This window comes from Haliotis asinina, chromosome 9 (genome assembly GCF_037392515.1).
Source record: "Haliotis asinina isolate JCU_RB_2024 chromosome 9, JCU_Hal_asi_v2, whole genome shotgun sequence".
Lineage (NCBI taxonomy): Eukaryota > Metazoa > Mollusca > Gastropoda > Lepetellida > Haliotidae > Haliotis > Haliotis asinina.
The window spans coordinates 47,436,023-47,460,310 of NC_090288.1; the positions used below are offsets into that span (position 1 = coordinate 47,436,023).

A 24,288-nucleotide genomic window follows, 5' to 3' on the forward strand; every position below is an offset into this window, starting at 1 on the left:
AGTAGTAGACTTGCTGCAAGTCTCCTCTTAAAGACAGACTTGGCTCACAGGCTGTCTCAGCCGATTTGATCAAGTTTTTCACTTGATTAATGACAGGTACTATTCTAAGGATATCTAAGGATAACCAGGTATATCATGTGATATAAGTGTACAGCTGACATAATGAGAATCAGTTTTGCTTTTCATGGACAGGAATCCTAATGAAAATTAGAGCATAGTAGTCGTCTCATTTTATGTTTAAAATGTCTCAGTTTATGTCTGTTCCATAATTCCAACTGATTTCTAATTATCTAAAGACAAAACATAAATTCATCATTTCTATTTCCTGTTTTGTATGAGTGAGTGAGTAAGTGAATTAGTTTTAGGTGAGTGAGTGAGTGAGTGAGTTTACACCTATTTAAAATAGTCTTCCAGATATACCCCACACTGTCATTAAGTGAGATAAAAACCCACATGCTTACCACTACGGTCAAATCTACCTGGTATATGTCAACAAAATTAAAAATACAATGAAGCCTTACTGGGATTCAAACCAGCAACTATAGGTTTGTGGTACACCAAAGGGAAACAACTCTGCAAAGTGAATTGTAGTTCCTGTAATTACTGTGCAGTCCTAAAAGGTATTGATCACACCCACTCATTAAATCAATATTACACTTAAAAAATCAAAACATTTTTTTGTTTGATATTTTTTTAAATCATAGGTCAAACAAGAAGATCAGACTATACCATCTCCTCACCTATGATTTAATGACATTCAATGAAACTCACCTGGGGTGTCTATAGCCTCTTTGACATTGATGGCAATGTAGGGGTCGTACATGTTCTCAAAGGTCATGCCCTTCTCCACCTGCAGTAGTCTCACCCGGATAAAACCAGTTCCACCCGCACCTCCAGGCATTGTGAAGGTCTATCTGCAGTGTGTAGTATCACAGTTCAGGTATCACAGATTATCTGAAACAGAAACATGATCTTAAAAGCAAGTGTCAGTCACGATATGTTCAATTTTGTTTCCTTGACATCTGATGACCAATGTGAGCATGTACAGGAGATCGCATGGAGAATCAGGAAACCGATATGTCTTACAGGAAGCCACCAAATCTCATTTTCTGATTCTCTTTGATATTTTTCCCACGCACAATTGCACATGAAATGATATTTCTAAGCAGAAGTCCTTTGGTTCTTGACAGTATCCTGTATTGGGAAATTTCTTCAATTTGAACAACTGCTTTTGAATTTCAATTATGTAGGATTTGATTTTAACCTCATTCAACAAAGACTATCAGTTTGTCAGAATCTCTTTCAATGACTGGTTATTAATACTGATAAAAGCACAGACAACTACTTTAAACTGCCAAGGTCCGTTAGAAGAGTTCATTCCATGATGACTGACAATATCAAAACAAACACTAAATGATCACAAGATTCCCAGTTTGCTTCTAATCATTATAGGCCCTGGGAGTCCATCTTGTAGGTTTAGTTCAAAGAGGAGACAAACTAGGAGTAATCAGTTAGACTGGTACAGTACATTAATAAGTGTAGGGGTGCTCCATTATATGTTTATGTTCATGAGTAGTCAAAGTGGAAGTAGTCATAATGGGAGAAGTCATAATGGGATGACACACTTGGTAAAATAAGTACCCACTATCCCATGCTTGATGAAAAGATATTTATAGACGAAGTATCAGTTAGACATTGCTGGCTAAGTCTCATCAGTCTGTTAGTTAGACATTGCGGGCTAAATCACATTGTAGAACATCAGTCTATTAGTTGGACATTACTTGCTAAGTCACATTGTAGAACACTAGTCTATTAGTTAGACATTGCTGGCTAAGTCACATTGTAGAACATCAGTCTATTAGTTGGACATTACTTGCTAAGTCACATTGTAGAACATCAGTCTATTAGTTAGACATTGCTGGCTAAGTCTCATTGTAGAACACCAATCTATTAGTTTGACATTGCTGGCTAAGTCTCATTGTAGAACATCAGTCTGTTAGTTAGACACTGTTGGCTAAGTATCATCAGTCTATTAGTCAGACACTGCTGGCAAAGTCTCACTGTAGAACATCAGTCAATTAGTTAGACACTGCAGGCTAAATCTCACCAGTCCATTAGTTAGACACTGCTGGCTAAGGCTCATCAGTCTGTTAGTTAGACACTGCTGGCTAAGTCTCATCAGTCTGTTAGTTACAGTATGGAACATTTGAAGTTACAGATGAGACCAGGATCACTGCATGTTTTCGTACTCCAGCAGACCGACAGTTACTGTATGTGACCTACTGGCTCTAAGTCATCCTGCACCAATAATCCACTAGCTACAGTATATAGTCCATTTCTTGCAGTATATTAAGTCCATAGGCAAAAGTTTATTGGTAACAACATGGGACAAGCTAGCAAAGTGTTGTCATTACTATACAGTGTTTACTCTTTCTTCTCATCATGATGTCTGCATTATGCTGCTGGAATGCACTGTAAAGATGTTAAGAAAGTCATAGCAATACTTGAAAATCTATATTTCATCACAGGAAAATGCTTCAAAATCAAGATTTTCAATAGTGATTCATCTCAACCTTTTTTTCTTTCTCTTAAACATTAATCAAGTGGTCAAAACATCTCCCAAAGAAGCAAAATAAACCTCTTTATGCAGGTTTGAAATTAACTCTGGACTTTTGTTATTAGATCATGTCATTGGCCAGTGTATCAATGTTCTCATGCCATCAATGTTTTCAAACTCTGCACTATATCTCCATTGATATCACTGCCCCAAATCCATGTCCAATATATCCACATGAAAACAAGAGTCATCAGATGACTGGTCCCTCAGGAATGGTGCAATTCAGAAATTAGAAATTCAGAAAGTTTGATTACTGAACTCCAGTTTTGGTTTATTGCCAATGCATATCTCTAGTTTGGAGAGGACAAATATATATTATACTTCAGTATCCTGTGACATCTAAATGATCCTCAAACATTGAATCAACATTACTCTGGCTTAGTGCTTAAACACTGGCTCCACATGCTCCTGGGCCAACCCTAAATAATGGCTCCAGATGATCAAGTTACAAAAACTAAAACCCCCTTCCTTTGACCTGACATCATGTCAAGAACACAAAGTACCATACCCTAATTGGCACTTTATCCAGAGTTGATACCTAAGACTGGTTTTACATGATCCAGAGTTGATACCTAAGACTGGTTTTACATGATCCAGAGTTGATACCTAAGACTGGTTTTACATGATCCAGAGTTGATACCTAAGACTGGTTTTACATGATCCAGAGTTGATACCTAAGACTGGTTTTACATGATCCAGAGTTGATACCTAAGACTGGTTTTACATGATCCAGAGTCGATATAACATCAAAAGCTGATTCCTCACACTGGCTCCACAAAATATATTGAGTCAGTTCTTAATACTAGCTCTACAAGATCAAAAGTCGATTCCTAACACTGACTCCACAAGATCAAAAGTCAATTCCTAACACTGACTCCACAAGATCAAAAGTCAATACCGAACAGTGGCTCCACAAGATCAAAAGTCAATACCAAACAGTGGCTCCACAAGATCACAGGTCAATACCAAACAGTTGCTCCACAAGATCAAAAGTCAATACCTCACAGTAGCTCCACAAGATCAAAAGTCAATACCAAACACTAGCTCCACAAGATCAAAAGTCAATTCCTCACAGTAGCTCCACAAGATTGAAAGTTAATTACCAAACAGTGGCTCCACAAGATCAAAAGTCAATACCTTAATTAAACACTGGCTCCACAAGATCAAAAGTCAATACCAAACAGTAGCTGCACAAGATCAAAAGTCAATACCAAACAATGGCTACACAAGATCAAAAGTCAATACCTCGCAGTAGCTCCACAAGATCAAAAGTAATTACCAAACAGTGGCTCCACAAGATCAAAAGTCAATACCTCACAGCAGCTCCACAAGATCAAAAGTAATTACCAAACACTGGCTCCACAAGATCAAAAGTCAATACCTTAATTAAACACTGGTTCAACCAGATCAAAAGTCAATACCTCAGAGTAGCTCCAAAATACCAGCACAAAAAGAAATACGAAGAATATATGTGAAATACCCAATCCTGGCAGAACCTCTGTTGTATTGTGCAGAATCTATATTGTAAAAGCATCAATGACATAGTGAGTCTCACAGTTCCTGAACCACATTATTTCCCCTACTGTCTAGTCCTCCTTGCAACGCCAAAGCTCTTTTGATGTTCAGTATATACATTCAGACACTAACTTTTAGTCTATCATCAACACTACACTTTAACCAGGGATGCCAGACAATGTATGTACAGCCAAGTTATATAGGTCAAGTGGAATCAGAAAGCAGGTTTGGATTCTTCAGACAGGTAGAGCAGGGTAGGCCATTACTTGTCTCCTGTCACAGGATGACATTCCAAACTCTCTGACAGAAAATCTCTGGTAATCAACCCAGCACAGATCATCTCACATAAACATCTTTACAGAGCTGGAGCCAGAATTACAGAAGTAGAAAAAGAACAACTAGCCAAATGTCCACGTCACATTCAACAAAGATATCTTAACACTCAGTGTTGAGAATTGCAAACCAAATCCATTAATGATTATATGAAGTCTTGTGGAGAATGATTATTAGTTATGATCAAAACATATACATTTCTAATGTACACACCAGTTTCAAATGTTTTTCATTTTTTTTTGTAATTAATATTTTGTTTATAACTAATACTGTCATGCAATGATATGAAAGAAGGACACTGTCAGTGGTACTTTGAATATCATAAAGCTCTAAAATCGTTACAGTTTTGTGTTAAAGAATTTAAGTTTGAAATTCTTCATCATTTCTTGTTACTTTTTCAAAGTGTTTAACTGCAGAATGTTTTGCAGAATTTTGAAAAATGGGATGTAGACTTTACTTAAATTTGCCATAGGATCAGAATCAAGGAAGGATTTATAATCTTTGAATCTGTACAAACACCAAGCTGCTTTAACATCACAACAAGGCCTGGAGTAAAACAGCTGATAATACAAGTGAGTGTCCGTTAAGTACAATACAAACTATTTGATAATTGTGGTGGAAATATTATATGCAATTATCTGCAATAATTAATCCACACATTAATCAACCAATTTGTAATTAAGTTACTCCTAAACCTCCTTCATAACATCATATTCTGATGAATACCATTTACCATATATGGCAATTCAAAATATTGGTAACCGGCGCCAAGAGACAAACCTGTTATATGAGTAAGGTTTGATACAGTCATACTGTATATACAGGTAGTGGTAAATCATACCCTTTCCATGAAGTGATGAATCCAACATCCTTTGATGTTCTAGCAATGTTCAGCTATCTCTGATCGCAGTTTTCTCTTACGTAACATTTGCTGTTTGATCAAAACATCAAATGAAATCATAGTTACATGGATTATTACGAAAACAATTGTTGTTTTTGTGCCTAAACAGATCAGTAGAATATTATTAGACATAATTGTATACCTACATTTTGAATGGGTATGGGTTCATGGATATTCTAGTTCCTGACATTCACAGTGAGACCGGTGAAGGTAATAGTGATCAATATCCCATACGTGCTGTAAGAGGCCAAAAATGGGATCAGGAGGTCAGAGTTCGGTGACACGTCATTGTATCCCAAAAGCATAGACCAGTGTTCACGCTGTTGATCACCAGATCATCTGGTCCAGACTCAATTATTTACAGACCACAGCCGCACAGCTCAAATATTGTTTAGTGCAGAAATACACAACAACTAATCCAAACCAAACAAGAAGACAAAGTGAAGACACAGACATGAGCCTTGTTGTTGCAGGGGACAGCAAAACAAGACCAATAAAACTGGATACCACATTTAAGGTATTTCATATCTTGCTTAAATATTTCTCTACAGACTATCTGGCATGCCAGTTAAACAAGAAGACACACTCATCAATATCACCTGCATTACCTCCAATTTCAGTCTAAGTCACACTTGTTTGTCATGGAAATGCCATGGAATTTTATTCAGAATTCCAAAACTATCAAAAGGCACCAGTACACCACTAGACCAATCTATGTGTCAAGTTTGGTGAAGAAATATTGAACGGTTTTAGAGTTCTGCTCTGGAAAAGATAAATGTGCACGGACAGACGGGGTGCATTTTAATACCCCCTGAAAAACGCATTGCAGAGGATAACAAAATAGTGGTGGAATTTAGTTTTGATCAACTGTTTCACCATGGACTAAAATGTTTTGAGATGTAAATGTAGTTTGTGTTTATTAAACTTGGGTGAATACTGTATGAATCTGCATGGTTCCTGAACAAAATACATGAGTCATTTCCTAAATAAAGCTATGTCAACAAGAACTTCATATACTGGTTATTTATCACTAACACATGAAAATCTGTTCAACAACATTGTTCACCTCGATATTGCAACAGAATTCCAGTCCATTTCATTTTTAGGCAAACTCAGAAAAACAATAGCCCTTTTCTAGGATAACCTAATATGTTTTCAGTTAATGGAAACAAAATAAACAAAGGAAATCAATTGGAGAAATGTCAAGGAATCACTTGCAATTGATTAATGCATTCATGAAGACTTCCTCAAACAGTGCCCTGAAACACAGTGTTTCAAACTACAAATAACAATTCTAACCTCGATATTAACGGGGTCCCAATTTTATGGAATTACGGAATTTTAAGCACTTTATAATGCTGACAGGTACAAAGTTAATTTACTTGAATATGATATTGAGTCTAATGTTGTAACACATATTGAACCCCATAACACAGGAAGTACTATGTTCCTGAAAACATGGTATCACTTAACAAAATCCTTTTTCGATGTTCATTAAGAACATTTTCACATCAGCAGCATATCTGAATAACAAAATTGTTTGTCATTGCAGATTCTAATTCTAGTTACACGAGACTATGAATTAATTTTGATTTGCTCTTTCATAGTTCAGATTGACAACTTTGGTGTGTTTATTTGAGATTTCTCGAGAAATCCACAAAACAATACTTACAACTATAGCACAAGTCTCTGAATATAAAGTTTATCATAGATTAATCAATAGAACTGTCAAAAATAGAACTGTTTTCTAACAAAATCAATGAAACAACATACTATGAATTCTCATTTTCATTACATAAGACTATAAATTTCATTTCACAGGTCAATCACTGACACTGACAAAAAAATTTCCAAACCAAAATCCATACGACAATAACAAAACAGTTCATAACCTTGTTATTTAAAGAAAAAATCTGCTTGAAAAAATAGACATCCTGAACAAAATACATCAACATTATGTTCCACTATGTGATTAATATTGTAACTTGCCACATGAAACCAAACTCAAATTAACATCACGAAAAGCAAACAGTTACATACCTAATCAATATCTGTATGGTCATCTGTCCTGACAAGTAATGTTGGAACATGTCAAAGTGTTAGACTTCACCAGGATGCCAACACCACAAGGCTAATTCACAGCGCCAAGTGGGATGCCACATCCAAATCATTGATTACCTCCGACCCGTAAGCATTTACGTAACCAACAACTTGTTGACATAAATATGCTTCATCAAACAGATATGTATGCATGAAATGTGCAAAGCATTGCTTTGATTTTAATATTACTCCCTCCTTTATGCTCAATTAGTTTCATAAGAAACATGTGAAATGTTAACAGATTGTGCAATATACCATCTTCCTTTGGATTTTTAAAGTTTTAATGTTATTCCCTACTTGCCAAGATATAAAAATGAAAGTTAGATCATGGAACACACATATAAAATTTAAATATTTTTTGCACTCTACTTCACATGAAAAATGTTGATTTTCTTTCCCCAAATATTCAACTTTCAGAAATGATCCTTTGATCTTAAAATGCAATCACTGCTTCTGTACAACCCTCTATATCAAAATAGAGTAACTGTTTGCATGTTTACCAATAACTTGTCTCTATGGCCATGATAATGGACACAATTTATACACTGTTTTTTGTAAAAATAGCTTTCGATAGTGGGAAAGCAAATTTCAACATGCGAGTGTGGTATTTCAGGTGTCACTGTCACAGGTAAAACACGATTTTCAATCAGAGAGACTTTGGATGATAAAGTTCAACCTAGCTACCCAGCAACTGGCTCACCTGATTAAATTCAGCTCTGACAGAAATAATTATGGGCCCAGAATACATCCCTGCAGCATCCCCTAATTTCAATCTACTCAAGCCACAGGTATCTTCATTTTCATGAGAAATTTTCTCATCGATGAGAAAATGACATGTTGAAATGGAAAGTGATATGATAAGTTCAGAACTCAATTCATGTTGATTCAGAATAGTGACACCGCATGAAGAAATCATTAGTCACTGAATGCATTCTCAGGATTTTGAAGTGTATTTAAAAAATGCATATAACCATTTCAATAAATTCTCATTCTGTATGTGTTCACCATCAAAGCTCAAATTATGTTATCTTTGGAAAATTAAATTCTTGCCAAAATGTAATGCAACATATTTCTAAGAAGTAGGTGAATAGTGGCAACTATATTCCTAACACTTAGTGGTGTGTAATGGTATTAAATATCAGACTGCATTGCTGTGATGCATCCAGTGACACATGTTCGTTTACAATGTTCTACAATAAGTAACAGCTACGCAAGATTTGTTATAGTGACTGTGAAATGTTATAGCCAGTATTTGAACCAGACGTCAAAGACATACATTTTCCAGCAATATAGTTTATCATGACTTTGGTGACATATGATATTTCATTCACACAATGTTGAACATTATATGATGAGTGAGCGAGTGAGTGAGTGAGTGAGTGAGTGAGTGAGTGAGTGAGTTTAGTTTTATGCCACACTCTGCACCATTCCAGCTATATGGCAGCAGTATGCAAATAATCGAATCTGGACCAGACAATCCAGTGATCAAAAGCATGAGCATCGATATCTCTATGACTTGAGTGTATCATACAGCCCCATAACACTAAACCTGAAAGTGAATATTATTTGCAATATCAATAACTCATTAGTGCAGAGAAAATACAAGATAATTTTTAGGGCTGTCGACGTAATAAGTCTGTTTTTTATCTCTGCAAACATATTCACCTTGTTCTATTTGAGTGAGGTGGACAACATGCAAACAATGTGTAATACCTGCAACTATCTATCCCCACTCATAACATACCCTACATTTTCGTATCACACTTCAAATTTAAAGAACTGTTTATCTTTCTTTACAACACATAAATCACCGAACACACTTTAACGATGTGTTGAACATATAGCCCTCTTGTATTGGGGAGCTTATCAACTTGTGAAAGGAAGCTAATACAGTGTTCGACCATCTTATCTCTGGACAGCCTTCCTTCAGCAACAACTTCATGCCTCTTATCCACAAAAGACTTATTCACCATGCACAAGCAAATACGGGCTTCCTCTCAGAAAGGTTTAGATGTTTTAATCATTTCCCAATTGCACAGACTCATGTTCAAGCAGATGATCACTGAAGCACTTGGATCAATTCTAACCCACAAGTGAAATTCTAAAGACAGACAAAGACGTTAAATCAAAAGCCATTTGTCCATGAGCATTATGACATCAGAATCCCATGTCGACACCATTCCCATGTTGACACCATTCCCATGTTGACACCATTCCCATGTTGACACCATTCCCATGTCGACACCATTCCCATGTTGACACCATTCCCATGTCGACACCATTCCCATGTTGACACCATTCCCATGTTGACACCATTCCCATGTCGACACCATTCCCATGCGACACCAATCCCATTTCGACACCAATCCCATGTCGACACCATTCCCATGTTGACACCAATCCCATGTCGACACCATTCCCATGTTGACACCAATCCCATTTCGACACCAATCCCATGTCGACACCATTCCCAAGCTTCCTAATCCCAATCCCAAGTCTGAGATCATGAGTCCATCATCTGCAATGGTGGCAAGGCTTGAGAGTGGACAATACAAACACTGAGTCACCCTTATCAGTAACTCAACAAATCAAAACGGAAATAGATTTTCTGACAAATCCTCCCAGCCAAATATTGAGAATACCCATGACTTTTAATGTCTGCATACCTCCAAACGACAAACACTCAAACCAGCTTCCCTCTGGCAACTCATCTTACAATGGATGAACAAATCTTCAAGGAGTATTTGATCAGAAGTTTGTTAGACCCAGATTGTGAGAAAGTGTACATGTCTGCCACTATTTGATATCACTAAGTGAGCTGGCTTATGGGGTAGCTAAGTGGTTAAGCGGAACTAGGATCTGAGTTTGATTCCACAACGCTTTGGTACAAGCATTCTCAACTGGGATATTACTGTATAACTGTGTTGTTACTTGGTAGCTGTTGTGGTCATCTGATCCCCAGCTTAAGAGCTGGCATAGAAATTCTTCCATTCTGTCCCAGAATTAATATCTCTTAACAAAAACATAACATATTTTTAAAAAAGAAAATTACCTGTATTTCATGCTAGATCATGGTGCTAGGGATTGTAACCTTAAATGCTAATTTTTTCATAAATTCTAAACGCTTCAAGCATTTTTCATATTTAGGAGAAATGCTTCACCATTAGGCACACCAAATATAAAGTTCACCAATACCACACAAACTGCTTCAGGTTACATGAAACTTTCCTCAGTAAACAAGAAAGCGCTTTCATTTTCGCAACAAAAACACATGTTGTGCTATGGGCTAAATATTCCCTTGATTTCACTTGAAAGGACACCATTATACCACTTATTTTAATCACATGCTTGAACAATCGCCAATGGCCAGAAGATTTTTCCCAGATATGTCAGTTTTATATTCATTACACTTTTTCAACACGACATCAATATATTTGGGTACTGTTTATCTCCCAGTGCCCTTCCAGTATCATCACGGATCAAACACTTGCGAAGTGCATTGAATAATAACAGATCATTGTAATGGATTAATCATCAGTAATATGGAGTAATTATCACAGAAAAATATATCTAATGCTACACTTTGAATAGTTGATATTGCTCTTTTATTTTGCTGTCGAAATTTGTGTCTTCAAAAAGTAAATCTTTTAATGGCAACTAGAATTGATAACAGCTGTTAATATCCAAATAAGGAGTAATATACTCTCAAATGTCATGCTCCTCATAAGACAAAATTTGACAAATATCAATCCCCATTCCTTTAAGTGTTAAAGCAGTCTCGGTTGATGATACATCTGTGTACTGTTGAGGGCACACCCAAGAATCACCTGAATTTACACACTGTATTTCGAATGAGAATTATTTCACAAAACTCTCGTAAGCCTAAGATCTCATAACTTTCCTCATAGCACTTGTACCTGGTATACTGTAACATAGGAGGTGCAAATGCTACGAGAAACATTACGAGATATTAGAATTGCGAGAGCTTTGTGAGACAGGGCCCAGGTCTTTAGTAACATTAGGCACTGATCAGGAAGCCATGTAACTACCTCTGAAAATGGCTGGTTGGGTAGCCTTGCAGTTAAAGCATTTGCTCATCACATCAAAGACCTGTTTTTGATTCCCTACATAGGTACAATGTGTAAAGCCCATTTTCGGCATCCCCGCCATGATATTGATGGACAATTGCTGAAAGCAGTCTAAAATCATACTTATCAGAAAGATTTTCACACCTCACATAATAAATATATCAGCGGATGTAAACTGATACCATTAAAAGGAAAACATCATTCATAAGAAATTGTTTTCACCAAAGAAACAGATTGTAAACTATTGTCAAATTTGGATGGGGCAAATTTTCAAATATCTGGAACTTATCTTCCAGTTCCTACAAATTCGGTCTATACCTATTACCATATGAACTCAGATCTGTCTTACAAGATTTGTCAAATTAATATCATAAACTGATTTGGGAATTCCAAGTATCCAACATGGGCCTAAATTTCCCGATTATACAAATCGTTTAAAAAAAATTACAATGTCCAAACACTGACACTCCCGAAACTTTCAGCTCACTTCATGAACAAATGACAGAGGATAATTAGATTACCACAATGTCTTTGCTATAATTATTCCAAAGGCAGGATGATATCCAAATGTTACAATAGAAATATTCACTTTGTCTTGAACGCTGAAACTATCAACCTCTATATCCTAACTACACCATTAAAAAATATTTCATTTTGCACGCATAACATTAGCCAGTGCATACGAGAAAAAGTGACATATATCCAAACAGATAAGACATTTCCAAAGGATGGAAATAAATTGTCACATTTTCCCTTAATTTTTCTTCATAATCTGTTTCCACCTTGGCTTCACTATTTTTGAATGGTATATCCCCAGTATAGTTTTTGAATGGTATATGACATCTGATGTGTCCACCCACATCCATGAAATAATTACAGCCTCAATACAAAACATGTCACCTTGTAACAATTATTGCATTTAATTTCTCATGAGTATAAGCATGCAGGAAACTTTAGATTTAATCTGTCTTACAGTCCCTGAACCAGATTATTTTTCCTAAATCTACCCAGCCCTTTCTGGAACATAAAAGCAAGTGTAGATTTTCATCAGGTGCAGATTCCAAATCTCCGTTTCCTTGAGGCTTCTTTTCAAGTTGAATGGACATATTTGTTTCTATGGTACAGATTTTCAGACACTAACACAGCAAAAATAACCTGGTTTCCGCAGTGCGGAAACCTGACGGAAAGTGGACTGAAACTTAAGTTTCCACCAAGAATCCAGTGAGTTTCCGTTCTTTTACACTGAGTTTCCGCAATGACGGAAACTGTCAATTACCCACTTTCTAAGGGTTTCCGCACGGTATCCGTTACCCATGCTCCAACAAGTTTCCGTTGAGTTTCAGTTAAGTTAGAGATCCATCAGGTTTCCGCAGGGTTTCAGTTACCAAGACTCCATCAGGTTTCCGCAGAGTTTCTGTTGCCAGAAAACTTTCCACAGCATTTCATTTACTCGGGTTCACAGGAGTCATTCACTGTGTGTCATTGCATATAACATTCTTGTTACTCCTGGTTGGCAAAGACAATATAAGGAGTTTGTGTACAATCATCACGTATACATAAAGAAAAACAAAAGATACAATAAGATTCACTGTTTTATTTTCAGACAAATATGGATCAAACATATATCTAATAAATAATAAAAAGATATAGCACTAGATAACAGATCAATATTTGTCACTTATGACAAAAATATTTCTAAAAACATGCTATAACAGTTGCATACCTTGACTCCTCCTGCACCTCCTCACGCTGACACAGAAAAACACACCCCAGTCAGTCAATGCTAAACATATAATAACACACACCATGCAATACAATACAACAATGAAATAAAATGCAATAAAGAACTTAGGTTACATTGAAAGTACAAAAAATGTATTTAAAGTAAATAAAGGTCTCTTGGAAAATAGATAAAAATTAAGATTGAATAAAATTGTATTAATTGAAATACAATCAGAATATCAAAACTATTAAAGTTTTACATTGAGAATAATTCAAATTTAATTGATCACAGATAAAATTACGTTCATGTGATCGATTAGCTATTTACTAGCCCACTTGGGCATCCTTGAGCGGATATCTCTGTCATTGTGGTTGGATGCCGCATCCTGGTCTTCATGTTGGCCTTAGCTTTGGTGGTGGCGTTGAAAATTGTGGCTGAGTCCAGTGCAGACATCTTGAGTTTAGATTCCCAGGTAAAGGGGTAAGAGAGCAATGAATTGGCATCTTCTTCATCACTCACAACTGGTGAAGTCATTTCCAAGGTAAGTATAGTTGAAACCCTTTCCTTTCGTCGATCTGGCCAGTCAATAGTTTTCAGGCTTTTCATGCGCAGTGCAATTTTCTGAAAATTAAACAAAAATCAATCAACAGATAAACCATAATGCCAAGATGGATTGCAAATTATTAAAAAGGAAGTGTCATGAAAAATTATTTACTTCATTAATCACCCCAACACAAGTTAAGCAGTTCATCACATTTAATGACATATCCTATTTTCTTATGGACACACAATCTCTTGCTCTGAAGTGACATGAAGTCACTGAAGTGTAATAACATGTTTATATATCACCATTAACTGACTTGATTCTTATGTTATGATTTATGAAATTATGATCTGAATCATGTGTTACATATCTTAAGATTGTAAAAAGCAATAATCCATAAACATTTTAAATGTATATTTCCGGAACTTAGAATCTGTCACACATTGTAATGAGAAGAATTGTTACATGTTATTATTCGAATAGATATACTTACGGATTTCATTCTTTTTTGGTTTTTTTTTGGGTTTTTTTGCTGCTGTTCTTTGTGACACTTTCTTTCCGGTTTCTTGTCTACTGAGATCATCACGCCTGTTCCGCCACACTCTACAAAGCGCTTCTGAAAATAAATGTTTAAAGTACTATACAGCATGTTTCACACATTTTAGTTCATCTGTTAGGCAAAGGTATTTATATATGCCATGCTGGCTTGGTTACTGAAGTTAACATCCATAAATCTGTCTTTACACTATTATTTACATCATTAACTATTTAAAATGACAGGCAGGTGAGTGAAAATTACCTTCACAAGATCCTATTGACCATCCTTAGTCACTTGTTTCTTTGACTACTATATTCATAGAGTCCTCGTCATCGGCTTTACTGAAATAAAAACAAATGTCATTTTTCTTGCACTTCATTCAATCATGCATTCAACACAATGTCTATTAAAATTAACGATCGTCAGTGAAAATTATACAACCAAGTAAACTGCAGATTTATAACTTTGAATACATATATTGTTCTGAAAGTTTACCATTTTGTAGTTAAATGATTTAAAATAACTTCCAAAAAGGCTAACCATCCTTTGTGTTATTTCGTGCAAATTCTATGTACATCCTGTTTGCCAAAGTTATGCAACCGGTAAGTGAACAACTGACATAAAGATCATGATAAAAGAAGTTTAGTTATATCACATGACATAACCTTGCAGCAATTAAGCATTGTAAAATCAAGGGGTCAGTTTGATGGCAATTTCACACAGGTGTAATGTTAAACTGATTTAGTTTACCGGCTATTCAAATCCATTTGCAAATGATACTTTCATGTATTTTTCATTTTGAGAAAACGTGCGTAGGGAAGTGAATTAATGAAATATTCAAAGTGAAATTACCTAGTAACATGAGCACATACCTTCGATAGACAAGGGTGATCCTCCAGGAGCAGTCGTGTCCAGATTTTTCTCACAACAGCCTAAAAGATTAAATCAAATACGTTAAATATAACAGGTATATATATATGATTATGCTCAACACGTATGTATTAAATTATTGAAAAATTACATGAAATTTTAAATGTATCCTACGCAGAGCTAACAGTTTCTTATATGAATTTAGTGTTTGCCTCAAATAGTTCAGAAACACATCTGACCCCTCTGAGCGAATTTGGGGGTAAACAATGTCATTTCACTAATGATCCAGGATTGCATTTAATAAATTACACCGAAATGTTGCCATTGTAAAAGCCCATCATTTTTATCATTCTTTAAAATATATCTGAATTGGTGAAATACATCTTGCAATACCCAGTAAACCCATGAGTGAACCACTACATATGGCGGATCTTTTTGATGCAGATCGAAATTCATCCCCCCCCCCCCCCCCCCGACACACACACACCTTTTGTACAAGTGTTAACCGAGTTGCAACGCTAAAATTTGCAAACTATTAACAGGAGCACTAAAATCAAAAGTCTGCCCCTTTAAACTTAAATAAATACTTGTGGTTAGTACTAAGATAGTTACTTACAAATACAAGCTTGGTGTATTCTATACCATGTCGATCTATTGAAATGGAATATAAACAAACTTATTTTTCAGGCCTATTTTACTTAGATTTAACGATAACATTTAAAAATAATACGAGCGAAAATATACATTCGCGGGATAAACTTTATAATCTATCCGGATTTCTGTCATTAACGCAATATTTCTTTAAACGTTATTTACAATAAAATACCCTCGGTCTTACCTGACACATCCGAGGTGCTCCGAGTTGCTCGCATCCGTTCTCTGCTTTCTTCTCCAAGTCGCGAATTCTTTCGTCGAGTGCTTTTGGGAAAGTGAGGTGGCCATGGCAAAGTTTACACGACGCAGCCATCTTATGCTTAAAGTTTTGAAAAATAATTGCTAGGAAAACAAATTTGTTCCTACCCGCCAAACAAGATGGCGTCTCGCTAACACTCACGGGAAATAGACAGTTTTGTCATTGTGTTTTTTTAAATAAATCTAATGTGACCATTTGACAGTAGATTTCCTCGTTCTACAACAAAAGAGGAAGGTACACCCTGTTGTGAGTTGTTTTGTTAACAATTAGATAGTCTCGCGTGGACGTGATCCTGTCGCCATTCGTTTATTTGTTTACATTGCCGACATCAAAGGGGAGTGTGAAAAGTGGAATTCAGCGGATTGAATGTAAGTACTCAAAGTGACAGCAGTGAGCAGTTATGGTTTTAGCAGTCTTTTCATCGCATTAGCGTCACTGATTGCTTTTTCTCAGTGTCAAGCATCAATATGTAGACCTTGTGATTATTAACAGTGACTAATTGTGAAAACATGTTCACCTTACTTTAACATGCCCGAGCGTCATGAGTCCTACTGATTTAGCACTCATGGGAAACTTTATTGTGGCAAATAAGTTATTTTCTAAAATCCTGTCAGGAGAAGGTAGTATCCGGATATATTTCTGCTTCTATATTCCCCCCCCCCCCCCCACGTACCATGTAAGTAATTTACGCACTGTGCTCACAACATGCACGGGGGTTAGAAATATTAACATTGTTTGTTCTTTTCAGTTATACACCCAGATCTACTATCCCTATCTACCCTTTAAGTTAACTTTACTACTATTACTAATATAATTTGGTGATGTGTCACAATTTCTTTGAAACCTTAATTCATTTGTCAATGTGAATGAAGAATGAAGCACAATCCCACTGACCCTTTGGCTATGATTTGTACATGCATAATTTCTGTAGACTATTCGTGGCACTTTCTGCTGCAGGGACACAGTTCTTTGTGGACATTGCGACAAGTAATTGTCAAGAAAAACAGCCTAAAATCACGAGAAATACGTTTCTGAAATATGGTTGGTTTCTACAATATTTGTTTTAACATGGGTACCCAGAGATATTCCGCATATATGTCTTCGTTATATCTATTCATATAATCTGTACTCCAGAAATATTTCTACCAAGTCACATCATACATTTATTAGTTCATCAAATTATCTAGTATCTTATGTTCTGTGTCAGTTCTGTGTATCCAGTTGTACCAGTTAATCAGTTTCATGGTTTGATATTTGTTTTATAACCATTAAAACCTTGTCCATCAGTACATGTTGCATGTGTTAGCCCTACAATGCATTGACATTATCATCACACCTCAAGTTTCATATTTCTGAAAGAATCGTTGTGTCAGTTATTTGATTTACAGATATGGATTGTGGACCAACAAACTCGGAGAATGATGCCCGGTAAGGGAATCTCTTTTATAACAATATTATTCATATAGCTTTATAATGAAGCTGACACTATGTTAATACATACAACAAACCTTTTTGACCTCACTCAAAGTGTAACTGTACATGGATTCAAGCATAATATATACATATATTTTAAATTCCAGGAGAAATACGGCTTTTCTGTCCTCACTGCCAGACGTCTGTTTCAAGAAAAACATGCTATCTCCATCTCCGTAACAAGATGTTTGTTAGTTTGTAAAGATTTTTCGGGTGAATGACAAATGTTTCATCAGGTTAGTCATCAAAGAATTTTTAGATTTCACTAAAAATCGAGTTTGCACTGTCACTTTGCTATCCATGTTTAATATATTTAATGTATGTATCATACATGTAACTGTAATAACTGAAAGTGAGCAAATGGTAATACGTATTTAATATTTGTAATACATGTTATCTGCATTATCATATATATTGCTGTGTTTCATTCATTGAACTGTCTCTCAGTTGAATTGATGATTCAAACTGAATGTCCTTTTCCTTTCCAGACACTGACAGTGACCAAGATATTAACAGCACATTCAAGGTTTGCGAGCTATTACCACCACAATGTGAGAGCCTGATTGATTCGGATTCAGATGTTTCGCCAGATATTAAAAAGGACTCGCATACACCAACAAACATCTACAGAAGAACAAAGCACTTTGTGTACTGGCTAGCTCGTCTTCATTCAGTGTGCCTACTTCCTGAGCAATGCTTGTGTGCAGAGAATTCTGTTACTCTTCTCTGAGCGCCCCAGTTTCTTAATACAGCGAATTGTGTACTACTGCAACTGCCCTGTTGCATTAAAATGTGAGCTTTTCTAAGAAATGAAACAGTTGGATCATAATATTTCCAGCGTTTGGTTTTTTGTTCAAATAAATATGTAATAAATATAACAAGATAACACAACATATTTCAGCTTTCTAAACTAAGCGAACTCTCATTGTCATCTTCCTTGTACAGAAACCTAGCGGAAACCTACATTACCCAAGATCCACAGGGTTTCCGCAAGACCAGAAACTTACTCACTCCAGCTATAAAGGTTTCAGTAAACTGAAACTAAATGGAAACTTCCAACTACAGTTTCAGTTGACGGAAACATGACGGAAACTAAGACTTGTTAGTTTAAGTTGTGGAAACTATGCGGAAACTCTCATTGCGCATTTCCTGAAACTGAAACCTAGCGGAAACCTACATTACCCAGTATCCATCAGGTTTCCGCAAGAACGGAAACCAAATTATTTTTGCTGTGTAAACATTTGTTTACTCTAAACATACAAGTTCGTTGTGATTTATTTGCGAATTTTACACAAATTCTGAGTTTATCTGAAACTCTGCCATACAATCGCAATGATGTGTCTGCCCAATACATGATGTTGATCTGTGTTCAACAGTATCGAATGACAGGGCTGAATCTCCTCCATGCATCAGTCAAAACAGGTTGTCATCATCAACAGTGACATTTCATCAAGTATCCTCCTCTGCCCACCTGTCTCCACCACCCCCATCCCCCATCACCCCCAGGGAGAGGTAGACCATACGTGTCTATTTACTGATTACTGTTATACCTGATTTATGAAGTTGGACCGAAATCGACTGCCAGTCTGGCGGCCATTTCCTCCAAGTGCCGGAATCAATCAACCAAATCATCTGGTAGCTGGCAGGCCATCTCGGTGCTGGTAATTGGGATAGTGTGCGACTACAGTGTCAACACAGACTACATCAGCAGTGTAAACACAGACTGTATGGATGGTCAACAGGTTGGCAGTTTGAATGGTCACATCGGATACATAGAGCAATCATGATTTTGATAGAATATTGTTTGATTTTCAGGTTGACAGTCATAGGTTTAGGAAGAACTGGGATATTGAAAATACGTGTTTGGACATGATAAATGGATGTATTTGTAGAGGTAGCGTACCATTCATCTTCTCTGAAACATTTCTGCTTACATTTGATATTAGACCACTTACAGTAAAGAAGTAAGCAGACTTTTTAAGAGTTTTTTAGTTAAAAAACACTACCAGACATTAAAGGATCAAATGATTTCAGTATCTTAATGATAGCCTTTTATGGATCTTGCAGAGCTTATAAAGATGTCTTAGAGAAGATAACTGTAGCACAAAGATGTCTTAGAGAAGATCTCTGTAGAACAAAGATGTCTTAGAGAAGATCTCTGTAGCACAAAGATGTCTTAGAGAGGATCTCTGTAGCACAAAGATGTCTTAGAGAAGATCTCTGTAGCACAAAGATGTCTTAGAGAAGATAACTGTAGCACAAAGATGTCTTAGAGAAGATAACTGTAGCACAAACATATCATGGGAACTGTAGGAAAATACTACTTTCACTTCCTACCCAGTACCCATCTACAACTGGTTCAGAATACAGTCCATGCTGGCACTGTTCAGGCTAACTGTAAAACCACACTACCTTCCTTTCCTACCTGGTACCCATCTACAACTGCTTGAAGATTGAGTCCATGCTAATATTGAGACAACCTTAGCACTATATTACTTTCCTTTCCTACACGGTACCAATCCACACCAGGTTGAGGGTGCAGTCCATACACATAGTTGCAAGAAATGAAAAATACGACAGTCGTTTCAGCAGTTACTCCTGCATTACATATTCACAAAAATATCCTCAAAAACAAAACCCAGTAGATTCTAACTAAACAGTAATTATCTCTTGGATGAAGAAGTTCTTATGGACTCCACTGACCCAGTGTCCATTAGTTGAAACAAAATCATTAAATCTAGGATCATGATGGTCCAGTAAATATGAAACCCCCTGAGTGTTGAGATCCCATTTGCTATGTCACATGGGTGAGACTAGATTTCATTATTGCCACTGTTTGGTAATAAGGTGTTCAGTAATTCTAAAGCATCGCTGCTGACAGCATCCAGATAAGATTGGGTTTTAGTCAACATTTCTGTGGAACAGCTTTGAGTGGATGTGCAACAAGGGATTTACCCGTGTGGGTTTACTTGAGGTTTATATATCAGTATCAATTTGCAAGCACTACTTGAACTTCATCCTTTCCACCATCACCTCCAACATCGTCACCATCAATGTTATCTCAACCATCATCATCTGTCCATTCATTCTGCCCCAAGATCATTCATTTAATCATCCATCCATCCATCCATCCATCCATCCATCCATCCATCCATCCATCCATCCATCCATCCATTCATTCATTCATTCATTCATTCATTCATTCATTCATTCATTCATTCATTCATTCATTCATTCATTGTCCTGAGATCACAGAGTCCTACTTAATGCCTATTCACACAGTGGCAATTACTGGTCCACTATGGTGCCACTACAAGCATTATGGGCCAGATTCAATATCAGCAGAGGTCTGATTCAATGTAAGTCTGGCATCCCCAGTCACTACACAGTCAAAAGACTCAGAATTACCACGATGTCACGTTCATTGATATGGCTTTGAAAACATTTTCACTCCAAATTGCCAACGATTTTACAAAATGAGGTACAGCACTTGACCTACAACATTACAATTTGTAAATTCAAATCCATACAAACACCAGTGGAATATATTTTTAAAATTAATAGATTTCTTATTCTTCAGATATTTTACAAATTTAAAAAAATAAACCAGATCAATGATAAACTGAACATGTAGTAAAGCTTAATGTTCATTTGACCATATATCAATCGCAATGAAATATAAGTACACTTTTGCATGATTCTGGGCACAGTAATCTCTTCAGATGAAGATTCTGGGTTCACTGAAGTGTACAGGTTTTATATTGAGAAGGCACATCTCTTCCAAATTTACACAATATCCTTTGAAATTTGCACACATCTATAAAATAAATTCTTCCTGCAGTGTTCGGATGTCAACATGAAATTGATCTCGTAGCTGTGGTTGATGTTTGACTAGAGCAGTATCAAATTAAGGATCCCATGCCCAATAAAACAACACTCTAGTGGAATGATGAACTTTATATAGTGACAGATAACTTGAAAAATTAAACCTGAATTACCTTTCAGTTCTACAAGGTTACTCCAAACAAACATTTGCACTTATATTTAGGAGAAAAATGGCCTTGTATCTATATAGGTATGAATTACAGCCATATATACAAATAATAAGTTTCAGGGAAAATAGTACAATAAAACACTATATGTCTATCTCAAACATTCCAGAACGGTCATACATCATATAACATAAGACACAAAACAAAACAGGTATTACTTACATAATAAGCTAGACGAATGCTCAAAGTCAACAAACTTCATTCATGTTGCCATGGTAACTCACTGACTCATCTGTAACAGTAAGAAAGCCTATGTAAACACATTCTGTGAAGTATTTACAACAAAAATTGGTTATTGTGATCTATAACAAATAAACAAAGAAGTATAAAACTTGACTGCCATTTCGATTAAAGTGACATGAATCTCCTCAAAAGACAAAATGTTATGACGCTAAAGATAGGAAAACACATGCAATGGGCCAGTTCTTCTTCATTGTATCTGTGGATGGCGTTTCTGACTTTCCTTCACAATCGAAACACTGATACTGAACTTGAGATGCAGGTATATGTCTTAAAGGTTTCAAATCTATGAGCATGTTCGGCACATTCATATGTTTTCAGACTATTATTTGTTAGAGGTGTGCCAATAAATGCCTATTAAGAGTTTCCTCCCTTTGGATAAAGTATTTTACAGCCTATGACTCTGATTTCATGCAGATCATTTAATAGTTTGATCATTGATCAGTATGAATTCAGCACATTTCATCAGGAAACTAGAGCAGAAATAACTTAATTTAATCTTGGATATTACAATGTAACTGCTTTTTCACATCAACATAAATTGCCTGCATAATGTGACACTTTATATATTTTCATATTTGGTATATTTTGTCAGGAGTAAATGATGACATTTGAATTTGTCCAGGATAAGTCTTTCCATTTGAAAATAAGCATTCATTTCTTCCTAATTTGAAAAAAATGCTTTAAGTCAGGTAAAGTACAAGGGCTGGTCAAAATATTCTAAAGCATATATAACTTCTAGACTAGACTGACACCAGCTACCGGTAATCTTAGAAGTGTTGTTGGACAGTGTTGTTCATCATACGAGAGACCTGGCATAGTGTTTTCTAAGGAGATGTTCCTTCAAATTTGGTAATAGGTGTAAATCGCTTGGAACCAGGTCAGGTGAATATGGAAGATGAGGGAGTTCTTCAAAGCCACATTGATGTACTGCAAACTTTGCCAATCAAGAGGTATGAGACGAAGCATTGTCATGCAAAATCAGAACTCAAGCCCTTAATATCTCTCACATTTTACTCACATGTATACCCCAGTATGCTTCAAGGACCTGTTGCTTTAAAACTAGTTGATCTATTTGAGTAAAATACTCGGAAATGCTGATGAAGAACACTATCCAAAAACACTCTTAAGACTAGTTGGTGTCAACAGTCCAAAAGTTATGCAGGATTAGAACTTTTTGACCAGCCCTCATAGCTTGTCTGCTTCACAATCCCTGAACCACATTATTTTCCCTACTTCTCAGGCCCCTTTCTGCAGTGCTAAAGCCATAGATGAAGAATATCCAGTTTCACTTGTCTGTTTTGCAATATTCGAATAATATGGTAGGGTCTGTACATAATACAGTCTGGACCAGACAATCTAGTGATCAACATTATGAGCACAGATTCACACAGTTGGGATACTGTGACACTCCAGGCCAGTCGTGTTAGTGAGCCGGATCCTGTTAGCCGCCTCTTATGACAAGCACAAGTTGCTGAAAACCAATTCTAATCTGGATCTCCATGGGTCTCAGCAACCATGACACAGGCTACATCAACATTTTCATAAAAAATAACAAGCCTAAGACTTAGATTATGTCCCTGCACCAACTAATCATGCAGGGTTGCTTAGGATTATGTGGTTATTTCACAGTGAATATTAGAAGGTCACGAATCTAAAGAACCCTGAACATGTGAACAAATCTAATATCTGACCTGATATAAAGTTAGAAAGTATCCCATGTTTTGGCCCCTAAATCCATTAGAGAAGTGATATCAAAGTCTATCCACATCAAAATCCCTTCGAAGCAACGGGTTGATCGCCCAGAAAACATTCTGAATTAATGAATACATTATCTGTCCTGAAGGCCTTGACTTAATTAAGGATGCATTATATGGAGTGGGGAAGTGCTAGAAAGGAGGGGAAGGGTCAGTCTCACGGTCTCTGAACCTCATTATTCTCCCATCTGTCTAGCACACCAAGCAATGCTTAGTAAAAGCCCTAAATGGTGCATTTAAATCTAGATTTCCCAAGGTTCAATATTTCCAATCTCACTGGGATCCCCTTAAATTTAACATAAATTATTTGTGGCCATCAAATTATATATATTCAGAGATTACTCTCAGGTAGGGGATGAAACAATGCTAAAAACTAAATAAAGCAAGTTTAGATTTCAGCAGGTTCATCACACTGGGCTCTTCTTAAATTTAAAAGAAATTATTTGTGGCCATCAGATTATATATATTCAGAGACTAGGTGTTAATCTCAAGGAGGGAATGCTAAAGAAGGGCAACAGGAAGTCAAGGAATAGGTCAAGTAAAGGGGAATAACTCTGTCCAGACATGATTCCCTTCTTCACTTCCTGGTGTGAGGCTTTGTCATCCATAAACTGAGTCACTCAC

At 36.3% G+C, this 24,288-nt stretch overlaps 1 protein-coding gene across 4 annotated transcripts in view; it reads right to left on the reverse strand.

Moving 5' to 3' along the window:
• The window catches only part of LOC137295869 (protein kinase C delta type-like), a 114,157-nt gene that overhangs the window by 16,225 nt on the left and 73,644 nt on the right, over positions 1-24,288 (reverse strand). For all 4 annotated transcript variants that reach the window (XM_067827426.1, XM_067827429.1, XM_067827427.1 and 1 more), the window contains 2 exons: positions 21,830-21,899; positions 772-954 (listed from right to left, as the gene is read on the reverse strand). In XM_067827426.1, coding sequence (XP_067683527.1) covers positions 772-901 — 130 coding nt within the window. In that variant the 5' untranslated portion in view covers positions 902-954; positions 21,830-21,899. The remainder of the gene's footprint in view (positions 1-771; positions 955-21,829; positions 21,900-24,288) is intronic.